The 12,224-nt window shown below is 35.7% G+C and overlaps 1 protein-coding gene across 15 annotated transcripts in view; it reads left to right on the top strand.

Moving 5' to 3' along the window:
• PTPRK (protein tyrosine phosphatase, receptor type K) overlaps window positions 1-11,603 on the top strand; it is a 612,580-nt gene extending 600,977 nt beyond the window's left edge. For 14 of the 15 annotated variants that reach the window (XM_027551494.1, XM_027551492.1, XM_027551488.1 and 11 more), the window contains 5 exons: window positions 3,052-3,183; window positions 3,326-3,451; window positions 6,182-6,345; window positions 6,866-7,001; window positions 10,093-11,600. In XM_027551494.1, the coding sequence (XP_027407295.1) occupies window positions 3,052-3,183; window positions 3,326-3,451; window positions 6,182-6,345; window positions 6,866-7,001; window positions 10,093-10,146 (612 nt within the window). In that variant the 3' untranslated portion in view covers window positions 10,147-11,600. Of the gene's footprint in view, window positions 1-3,051; window positions 3,184-3,325; window positions 3,452-6,181; window positions 6,346-6,865; window positions 7,002-10,092 lie in introns of all 15 variants that reach the window. The other variant, XM_027551493.1, reaches the window with a different exon arrangement.
• Window positions 11,604-12,224: the final 621 nt, after the last annotated feature.

Here is a 12,224-nt window from a genome sequence, read left to right as displayed (position 1 = left end):
GAATTTCCCTTACAATGGTTCTTAGGCACTATAAATTTTAGGCTTGACTATAAGTTTGACAGTTGATTTTCAATTGTTATAAAGTTTTTGTACAAGAAATGTCTGCAGGTGATAGTTTTCATCCTGGTTATTTTCAGGAAAGAGAGTCATGCTTATCTAGTTTGAATATAGTTGGGAATGAATTTTTTAAATCACAGAGTGTCATATTCTACTGAAATTGTGTTAATTTGGAAACTTTCATCTCTGACACTAATAATTTATAGCTAACTAATAATTATTCCAATAATTTATAGCTAACTTGTTTCATTTATTATTAATTAATAAGATATAAGCGAAGGCATGGAAGATACCATGTTAACACATCAATCATCATGAAAAGAACTCTCTTGCCCTACTCCAGTCTTTGTATTGTAGATGGTACAGCATGTACTCACATGTCAGCATCCCAAAGACACACCAATATGGAAATGGAATTTTAAAGTAGTCTTTTTCCATCTTGTTTTGCTTACCTTGGGAAGAAGCAAGAAGGGTTTTAAGTTCAGCATCCTTTTGGTTTATCACCTTCCTTCATAGGCATCTCTAGTTTTTGCCCTTTAGACTATGGAGCCTTAATAAGGAGAAACCAGAGTCAGGGTTCATTCTTGGGTGATGAATAATGAAGCTTTCTAAGTTATTGCTCCTACTGAGTTCTGCAAAATTAGTTTCTGATAGTAGAGGCTTGTCAAAGCGTATGTGCCACTTCTAATTTTCACCCAGTTACTTTGCTTTTCTTAATTCTACAGAGCAGAATAGTTTAAAGGTAAGCTCAAGTGGAAAGCTACTACTCTTGCTGTGACCAGAGTCTTGCCTAGTTATTACTCTTGTCCCCTGAAGTCACACTAGATCCTCATTATACTTTTTCTTGCCTTTTAATCATCTGCAAAGTCAAACATACTAAATATAGAGAAAACACACAGACCTTTTTTTTTTTTCTGAGTCAGTCTATGTTTAGAATGAAAAAGGGTGAGAAAAAGAAAATAACATTGGGAAAGATATTTAGGCATTTTTTGTCTTTGACATCTCTTTTAAATTTTTTAATTTCCAGGTGGTTTTCTGGTCAGTATGAAGACAGAACCTTGTATTCTATGTGTTCCTATCTTCTGTTTAACTCACTGTGATTCAACACATATATTTTATAGTCGAAACTGCCCTGTGGATTTGGTAGTGTGGTTGGGACTACAGAAAAGTTAGGTTTGGTTTGGCTTATAAGAACGGGGCTCATTGTTCAACACTCTCACCTTCCCTTCCTCTCTACCCCATTGTAAGTGTCGTACACCCTTTCTCATGCCTGTGAAGATTATGAGGTGTGGCCAAGAATCATGTGATATCAAACCCTTAGATGTACTCTTGCACTTAGAGAGGAAAGAAATAGGAAATCTTCAGTCTTCTCTCATATCGTCTTCTCTTCTTCTGTCTCCCCACCCCTATGACTCAAAAAAGGAATAAAAGGCTTTTCATCTCCCTTGACTTACTTTCCTATGGAGCAGACATTTAATTGGAAGGAAAGTTTATTTCTTTCTTCTGATCCTTTCTCATAAGCCTTCATATCTTCCTTAGGAGGGCACTCACCCCAGCTACAGGTGTGACTTTTTGAGGTCTTAAGGTCAAGTAGAAGCTGTTGGTGAATTACTGTCTCCCCAGATTTATCCTGTAGTCATCCATGGAGTGAAATGCTATGGTTAGCAGCATTTCCCAAATGGTGATAGAATCTATGAAGCTCAAAGGTCAGTTTCTACACTAGTGTTGAGACACCTGAAGGAATTAAAGAGTAATATGATAAAACTGAGTTAGCAGATCACTGACAATTTTTATCAGCATTAAAGAAATCTATCTCAGGCAGCTGTCTAGTTATATTTTTACAAATACTTAGTTTATTACATAGAAATATATATTTCTGTTTCAGTGTAGATCATTAGTCTGTAGAATGACAGATTATCTGGCCAGATCAATTTATCCTCTTTCTGGGAAGAGAGAATGCATTGTGTCCCAATCAGGGGGCCTTGGGTCAATAAGGAGTCATTCCCTCTTACCTGGGGCCAGGGAATGCATTAGTTTTACTCTGTGGCACTTGAAAAATCTTTTTATTTATTTATTTATTTTAATTGGAGACTAATTACTTTACAATATTGTAGTGGTTTTGCCATACATTGACAAAAATCAACCATAGGTGTACATGTGTTCCCCATCCTCAACCCCCCTCCCACCTCCCTCCCCATCCCATCCTTTAGGGTCATCCCAGTGCACCAGCTCTGAGCACCCTGTCTCATGCATTGAACCTGGACTGGCGATCTGTTTCACATATGATAATATATATGTTTCAATGCTATTCTCTCAAATCATCCCACCCTCACTTAAATGATTGAAACTATCATTCTGATCATTGATATACATTAGAAATTCCCAGAAAACTATGGGATGTGAATTGCCTACAAGATGTGTTGATAATGTCAATATAAAATAAAAGCACATGAGTTTGAGGCACATGTGGTTTTTCTTATTTGGAGTGGAGAAGAGCCAGCCAGACAGTTCTATAACAGTTGATAGCTGATAGACATATATTCATAGACAGACACACACACAGAAATTTTATGTCTTTGGAAGACTAAGAGCCTTCTAAACTTAGTCTTCTAGACTAAGACTAAAACAGCCCAACAGGTACCTCACAAAGGATCTTAGCCTCAAGAAGTTTTTGGTTGGTTTTTTTTTGTTGTTGTTTTTGTGTTTTTTTTTTGGTATTTGTCGTATATTTACTTTTATCAACAAAATTAATTCTTGGCTTGAATTGCTGCTGAGGCATCAAAAGCATACTATCAGACTGACTACTTACTAGTTGCAGTATGTTTCAGTGGTCCAAATCTGTTATTCCACGGCTGGAGCAGCAGGCTGACTTCATCTCCATATGAAGATGTTGAGTCTCCCCAGCCCTACCTTGAAGTGTATTGAATCTGCTTGTACAACTGATTATTCATTCTAAGTTATTATTTTTCCCTGTCTACCTTGTTTTTTTCACAGAGCTACAGGCAACCAGCTGCTTTCATCGTCACACAATACCCTCTGCCAAACACTGTGAAAGATTTCTGGAGATTAGTGTATGATTATGGCTGTACCTCCATTGTGATGTTAAATGAAGTCGACTTGTCCCAGGTTAATGGTTATGGGTTTCTTTTGTATACTTACACATGACTTAATAAAGTAGTAATAAAATGCTAACATCTGCTTTATGCTATCCTAATTAGAAAAAAAATAAGGCTCATTTTATTTTTCTTTCAAAAATATTCACATCTAGGGCTGCCCTCAGTACTGGCCAGAAGAAGGGACGCTACGATATGGTCCTATCCAAGTGGAATGTATGTCTTGTTCAATGGATTGTGATGTAATAAACCGAATTTTTAGGATATGCAATCTAACAAGAGTAAGTCATTAATGCTTTTAACTGAATTGATCGAGAACAGGTGATTACAAACATAGTGTGGTACATTTCCTTTCAGACAAAAGAGAGAGTAAAATTAATAGAAATTATATAATCAATCCCAAAGCTACTAATCATCTTATGATTTAGAACGGCAATAAAAATGCATGCTAAAGACAGGAAATCAGAAATCCTGGAAGCTAGGTTTCTGGGTCAGTTACTAGCCTATTGTATTCTATGTGGAAATCAAAATGCAGATTCCCTGGTTCAGTTGAGTTTGATTGTCTGGGCCTGGCCTCTGAGTATATGTAGATTTATCTCAACGTTAACTTCAAGTCTTATTAGCATTGATATCCAGCCCAGAAGAGGTATGCAGTTGAAAAACAGGAATATAATATTGATGACAGGAGAAAGTGACGTGTTGGATCAGCCATTATAGAAGGGATCTGTGTCGCTATTCCAGTTCTGCTTAAATCACATATGTCCCTGACTCTCCTCCTACAACTCATCTACAATTTCATCGCTCTGAATGGCTCAGCCTCTGGCTCTGCCCAGATATGTAGCACGATGCAGTGCTGCTAGCCCTTGCCTTTTCCCAGCAGCAAAGTAGCAACTGTCCTTCGGGAACCTTTCTTTCCTTGATATTTCCTGTGTTTTGCCATCAGTGACAAACTGCCTGGGGTCTGTCCTTCAAAAGACCAAAAAGTACTAATAAAATCTGTCTAGATTATGTAACCACATAGCAAGGAGAATTTGAAAAGAAATCAGTAGTACCTCCCATGGAATTATGGAATTTTCTCCTTTTTAAAGACAAAGATTACTCTTTTCTAGAGCAGCAGTTCTATGTACGTGTATTATTTTCAGTGTGTAATTAAAATTGTCATGTTACAGTGTTCCTCACATCAAAATGACTATATGTGCTTCTGATTAATGTCTATATGTGTATAAGTAGAGAATAAAATCATATCCAGTTCTATTGTTCATTTCAGTGGGGGAAGAAAAGGATAACTTCAATCATGTCATAATACTCATGCATATCTTAGATGTTAATTTAAAGAATCTCATTATGTCTGCACATCTGTTACATTATGGTTCTACTAATATTTTAGCTGAGAAACTGTAGCTACTAAACTAAGAAAGTAGAACCTACCTGTTAATCGAACTGTTTATATGAAAAATACTCTAGGAACAGGAACTGAAATTTGTTTTACTTTTTTTGGGGGGGTCAGCATATTTATTTTCATCTATATTTGGTACTCAAGCACTTATTAGTGTGTGATTTTTCTTTTTTTCCTATTACCATTATTTAATATCTTTCACCTCACCATATATTTAGTATATGCCAACTAGAGGTTGGGTGCTAAACTCGGTAGTTCCTTGTCCCACCAAAGGATGTATGACCCTTGCATGTGGAGCTTCAGGTCTGATGCCTTATGATATGGCTCACTTGCACATACAAATTCTTCCTTGTATTTTCACTTGAGGGTTTAATGTCTTGATTCATTTATTCAACAATACTATTACTTGGAAAGTAGTTTTGCTAGGTTCTAGTGATAAGAGATTTTAAGGGAAAAAGAGGTTTTCTTGTCCTTAAAGAATTTATATTTTATCAGGGAAGATAAACATTAAACAACTTGGACAATCATTTATCTACAAATAAATGAAATTTTTATAGAGAAAAAGTACAAAATACAGAGGCTTTGGGTGATCTAACAAAGCTGGATGATCAGAGAAGACTTCTTTGAGGCCATGATATTTAAGACAAAATTTGAAAAATTAGTAGGAGCTATTTGGGCATGGGATAGCCAGCTACCTTGGTTTACACAGGACAGAAAGTTTTCCTAGAATACATGAATTTAGGCACAAAGACCAGAAAAGTCCAAGGCAAACCTAAAGCAAGTTGATCACTCTGTTTGGGACTGAGAAAGGCAAAGGGTTCCGTATATGCAAAGTTCCCAAGATAAGAAATGACTTGGTAAATAGATTAAGAGAAGGCAAATGTGTCTAGACCTTGACTAGCTTATTAGAATAAAGGGAAATTGAAGGAAGAAGTGGAGCCTTATCTTACAGGTATTTTTAAATGATGGCAGCAGTTTGGGCTTTATGCTAAGATCATTTGGAAGATATTAAATCAAGAAGTGACATGATCATATTTGCATTTAAATCATGATGTCTACAATAAGAATGGTTTGAAAGGATATCAAAGTTTGTTCAAGGAGATCAACTAGGAAGTAATTATTATGATTTGTGATTTGAGAATACAATGATATCAGTGGCAATAAAGAAAAGATGAATTTGAAAGTTATTTAAGTATAATCATAGTAATTGATTATTGAATATGGAGTATCAGGGAGAATCTTATATGAAGATAATTCTCATGTAATTTAGAATCTTCCTGCCCTGGCATGTACATATTTTGGACTTTTATTAGCTAGATTCAGTCTAATGTGTCATTTATGTCATAGTGTAAATTGGTATGAAACTTGTTTGCACTCTCAGTCTCTAAGTCGTGTCTGACTCTGTGTGACCTCATAGACTATAGTCTGCCAGACTGGAGTGAATTGCCATTTCCTCCTCCAGGGATCTTCCTGACCCAGGGATCAAACCAGCATCTTCTGCATTGGAAGGTGGATTCTTTATGACTGACCCACCTGGGAAGCCATGAACCTTTTACTTTCTAGTAAAAATTCTAGCCCTAACTTATTTACATAGAAATATTTTTTCCCTCAACAGCCACAAGAAGGTTATCTGATGGTGCAGCAGTTTCAATATCTAGGCTGGGCTTCTCATCGAGAAGTGCCTGGCTCCAAACGGTCATTTTTGAAGCTGATCCTGCAGGTGGAAAAATGGCAGGAGGAATGTGAGGAAGGGGAGGGCCGGACAATCATCCACTGCCTGTGAGTATGGCGTCTTGGCTGGGCCATTCAGGGGGCCGTGGTGCTCGTTCCATCATTAGCCTTCTTTTTTTCCTCTGCTAAAGAGTAACTCCCATCTTACAGACCTCAACTAGATATTCTTCTAAAACAATCTTCCTGTTTCACAATTCTATAATTCACTACTACAACTTTTGTATTTTTCAAACTGATTTTATATAGTTATCATATAAACTCTTGAACACTACTCTAAGTAACTTTTCTGATTTACACTATGCACAAATCTATAAAAATCTCAAAGTATCTAGCTTGCAGCAATCTATGCCTATAGCGTGTCCCAGCCCTAAGCATAAGCTGTTAATACCATCCTCAAGTATCTTCCTCTCTGCCCTCCACACAAACATGTACACATGTGAAGCAAAATTAAAACACAAGGGGGAAATTAAAAACATAATATTTTCTTTTCCAAAACATATATGATTGTGTGACCTATGGTCACCAAAAACGTCCATCTAGAAAACACCTTTGTTTTCTTTGCTTTCAGAAATGGTGGCGGGCGAAGTGGCATGTTCTGTGCTATAGGCATTGTTGTTGAAATGGTGAAACGCCAAAATGTTGTTGACGTGTTCCATGCAGTCAAGACACTAAGGAACAGCAAGCCAAACATGGTGGAGGCCCCGGTGAGTCACGGTCTTGGATGCTGAAGTGGCGGGTAGAGGTTAATCAGTCATATACCTACTTGTTGATCTGACTTCATTCCCAGGGAATGAAATGTGTAAATGAGTCTTTGTGGGGACCTTCCTGCTCTAACTCATGAATTGCCAAGTAACTCCTTCTACACCCATAAGCTTAGTCACATATTGTATAAACTGCTAATGATGAAAACTAATTTCATTTAACTTGGAAAATGTATAGGATTTTTTTTTATTTTGAGCAATAAATATTTGTTACAGTAAACTTCGATAAATGGTTCTGTAATAAGAAAAATCCTGTCATCTCGGTTTTATTCTTGGTATTTCTTAAAGCATATTGAGTTAACTGGTAAAACATTTTGAGGGATATACTTCTAGATTGTATCTAGCGCTTTAGACACCCAGTGTTTTTAAAGGGCAAATGCAATTTATTTTAGTCATTATCTATAATTCCTCCTTTCTGGTCAAATTATAATTTTTTAAACTATTGCCATTGATAGTTTTCACCTTTTACCAATTTTAGATTGTAGTCATGTGATTTTACTTGAATTAGCCATGGCTCATAAAATCAGAATTCAGATTACAAAATAAGAGCAGGGAGGTGTTAATATGTGTATGTAGGAACTCATCTGTTTGAAGCTATGTGTAGAGGAAGAAAGCAAGTTAAACTTTTAGCATGTTCAACGTCTAAAGCGATGTCTGTGAGTTATACATATGTGAATGGTGGGAATAGGTCAGGAGCAGCTGTGTAGTTTATGCTCACAGAGAAGTAAACCAGAAAAACCAAGACATCATTGTTGCTTGCCCTACATTTATCAAGATGATCAGATAACTAAAATGAGCAATTCAATAAACCTTTAAAGTATTTTCACCACTTCCTGCTCATGGATTGTTCACACAAGTGGTACGTTGCTTCCTGAGACAAAATCTGAAGAGTTACATTTATACGGTTTCATTTTTAAGAGCAAGTCACAGACTTCTTCCCCTTTGACAAGTCTTCAAAGCCCCTGTCTTCCAGCTCATACCTTAGGTATTGCTGGTATCCCAGTAAGATGGTAATGGCTTTGACCGGGGTGTTGGCAATGGAGATGGAGGAAGGCGGATAGATTTGAGGGATTTTTAGGTAAAACTCTGAGGTCTGTTTACAAAATGGGCTGGTAATGGTTAGGTCTTTAAACTCTCTGCCTTCTGAATATTTTTTCATATAAGTCTGCCTCTGTCTCTCAGATCAAGTCTTCCTAAAATCATCAGCAAGATCACTTCTGGCCTCAGAATTCAAATTATACTTCCAAATTTAACTGATTTCTTACTGTTCCTTAAAAAAAAAAAAAGCCTATGATTAAACTCTGCCATTCTAGAACCTTCTTGCTACTAAGTCACTTCAGTCGTGTGAACCCACCAGGCTCCCCTGTCCCTGGGGTTCTCCAGGCAAGAACACTGGAGTGGGTTGCCATTTCCTTCTCCAGTGCATGAAAGTGAAAAGTGAAAGTGAAGTCGCTCAGTCATGTCTGACTCTTAGCGACCCCATGGACTGCAGCCTACCAGGCTTCTCCATCCATGGGATTTTCCAGGCAAGAGTACTGGAGTGGGGTGCCATTTCCTTCTCCCAGAACCTTCTTAAGAGTTACTATTTACCTTTACACTCATGTCCCATGAATCTTGTCTAAACACCCAGTCCTTTGATTTGTTTTTAATCAAGGTTAATGATTAGTTCCTTGTGATACTGAATTGAACTGACGAGTTTGGTAAGAAAATACAGAATGTAAACCAATTTGCTAGAGACTGATTAAAGAGATGTAACTATTCACAAGCACTTTTTGGTTCTTGAGGTGTACTTGCCACAGTGGTAGGCTAATTTAAATCACACCTACTTGATAATTAGGGCAGGATTGCTTGGGGAAATTTTTTACTTCCCTCTTTTATTGCTCAAGATACCCAAAAGTTCTCTTTTGAAATAGCATGAGTTTTAGATTGTTTTATAATTCAGCCTAAATTTTACCCACTTGGACTGAATTGAGAAGATTTTACTACATGTTACAAGTCATAATTTGTAATGCAGTCTCCGAATTTTTCTAAATTCTTCATAACGGAGCAGCATATAGATGGACTGAGAGGAAAAGCAGTTTTAACTCAAAAAAGTTTGTCAGCCAAGTTATCTTAAATAAAGGCAGCAGAAATAATTTTTCTGATAAAAGTAGGCTCAGAAAAAGTTAGGAACCACTAACCATTTTTGAAACTTTTAATTAAATACTCTGATGGAACAAAAACTATGTCAAAAATTAAGAATTTAGATATTCACATATGTAAGTCAAATCATTATGCTGTACACCTTAAACATAAACAGTGCTATATATCAATTACATCTCAATAAAACTGGAAGAAGAAATTAAGAATGTGGAATTGTGGAATGGCAGTTTGAAATAACTGGCTTATTTATACCACTAAGGAAAATACATAAAGTGTGGAGAAAAATTACTTGCAAGTTCACTCTAGGATTATTTAAAATTAATAAAAAATAAATGTCATCTTATAGTCAATCCATATATTGGACTTTTATGTATATTAAAAGAGGTGTTAAATAACATGAGAAAAAATATATAACAATGCTAAACAACAGAAAATAAAATATAAAATCATATCCTCAAATATAGGTATGCAATTATATTTATTCTAAAATACTGTTTCAAGCATGCATAAAAATGGTCTGAAGCTAAGGTAGTATTTTAAAACAGTTATTTCTGATAATAGATTTATAGAAACTTTTTCTGATTCGTAATCTTTCTATACTTGGAAATTTTTCTGTACTGATCAGGTATTACTGTTATAATCAAATAAGCAATACTGATGTTTTTTTAATTTGATACAGAATATGAGGCAAAGACAATATATATTTTTACATCAACTTCCTTTTTCTTAAACAGCAATCATTAGACTCAAATGTAAAATAGTATATGCCTTGATGTTAAACTTGTCTATGGAAAAAAAGTTTGTAATTCTTGAATAATCTAAATTGAATGTGTTCTCCATTCTTTGCCTTTTTCTTGACTTCAGTCCACCTTTCTGTTTTAACATCTTTCAGGAGCAGTACCGTTTCTGCTATGACGTGGCTTTGGAGTACCTGGAGTCGTCTTAGTTGGAGACTTCAGAGTGCATCCCAACAGAACCCATTCATCTGTTGAGCCAGCAGCTGTTGTACCTGTCACACCTGTGCAGAAAGATTTTAATGTGGGGGGGTGGGGGTGGGAGACTTTTACATTTGAGAGGTAAAAGTATTTTTCTTATGAAGTTGTGTATCTTAATAAAAAGGACTCACTCAATTAGTTTCTATTACTGTATGAGAACATCAACATTTCATGCCACATAAATTATATTTCATAAGCAGCAGATTCACATGAAAACTTATCAGTGTTTGTACAGTGAATAGGCAGCGTTTTCTCTCCTGGTTTTGGTACAGCAGCCAACACGTGTTGCATGAATTAATACTTTCTTTGTGGCATTTTTCTCCCTTTTTCAGATAAAAGATGTTAAAACTTTCAAGGAAGAAGAAAGAAAAGCTGTGCAAATTCATAGGAAAGTTCATTTTTTATATGTTTCAAGTGTAGCAGATCTCTATATAAATATATAAATATATATAACTGGCTTATTTTCTTTTAATGTGCAATGATGGATGGATCATTTAAAGTTCTTTCTTAAAAAAACAAAAAACCATAAGCCAAAGACTCAAGTGTAAATATGTCTATATGGAGAAAGCACATTATATTTATTGGTTACTTACATTCCTTTTTTGATGGCTAAAATACTACCACCACACAATCTTTTTTTTTTTTTTTTTTTTTTGAAGAAAGGTTTTTCTTTCACTAAAATCAATTGTAAACAATTTTTGTAGATTATTTTTTGTATGTTTAGTGTAAGTAGAGGATAAACTTTTTAATTCATAAATCAGGAAGCAATGTTCTTTAAAGTGATTCTCTTGTGTACATGCTTGTGAATTAAATTTATGTAAAACACCTTGGCATTTGGGTCTTTTAATGTAGGACCAAATTAAAACATTTTGCTGAAAATATATAATTTTTCATGATTTCCTTAGGTCAGTATGGTTTGGTAATCATTATGAGAACTGCACACATTCAAAGGCCTTGCTGATGACTTGTGTAATGTTGAACATAACCTTTAAGCATCATTTAAATTTTAAAGGGATTGGTCTTTTCAGCCTATGACCAAGCACTGGTCAAAAAATCAAAACTGCAACATTTATGCTTCTGCAGTCAAGTGTTAGCAAACTGTAAACTGTCAAGGTGATCCAGTGTTTCTTTTGATGTTTACATGCACAAGCTTTGAGTTCTGAGCAAGGTGTGAACGAATCGATGCCAGATTCCTATTTTGTGCATCATCATGGGATTCTCAAGTGAACCTTTTTAAATGTGATCTTGTACACTTGCTCCGTGTAGCTGTAATTTCACATCATCAGCTTGCAGTTTGTTATTGACTAAAGCATTCTAGTATCCTCTTTTTAGATTGCCAGTTCATGACATGGTGCTTATGAAGATTTAATTAAAGTAAGAGTGAAATAAAACTTTTATAATTACAGCAGTTATTGTTTACACATCATTTTCTCCCCTTAATTTTCATGCCTTCACTCCCAAATAAATACCCTATTCTCCGTGACAAAAGTAGACAACATGAAATCTATTAAAAATAAAACTGATGTCCAGATACAAATTTCTTTCATTTTTACTCTTTAACTTGAATTTCCAAAATTCCAAATGAGTGGAGAGAAAAAAAGGACAGGGAATTAACACCAACTTTTTTTTTTTAAGTTACTGTATTTTTATGTCACTACCATTTTATGTAATAAAATTTCCTTATTTCTCCATATAACACAAATAGCAATTGTCATCCCAATTTTACCAGTGATAAAATTGAATCTGAGAGGGTAAATGTTTTGTCAACAGATGTAAATCTGAGTCTGAGGCTTCCCTAAAGACTCAGTGGTAAGGAATCCACGTGCCAGTGCAGGAGACATGGGTTTGATCCCTGATCCAGTAAGATCCCACGTGTCACTTAGCAACTAAGCCTGTTGAGCCTGTACTCTAGAGCCTGGGAACCACAACTACTGAGCCCATGCACCATAGAGCCCGTGCTCCCAAACAAGAGAAGCCACTGCAATGAGAAGCCCACACATCGCAACTATAGTCCCCACTCATCACAACC

The sequence above is a fragment of the Bos indicus x Bos taurus genome, chromosome 9 (assembly GCF_003369695.1).
Source record: "Bos indicus x Bos taurus breed Angus x Brahman F1 hybrid chromosome 9, Bos_hybrid_MaternalHap_v2.0, whole genome shotgun sequence".
Taxonomy (NCBI): Eukaryota; Metazoa; Chordata; class Mammalia; order Artiodactyla; family Bovidae; genus Bos; species Bos indicus x Bos taurus.
This window is presented reverse-complemented; position numbering and strand designations above follow the sequence as displayed.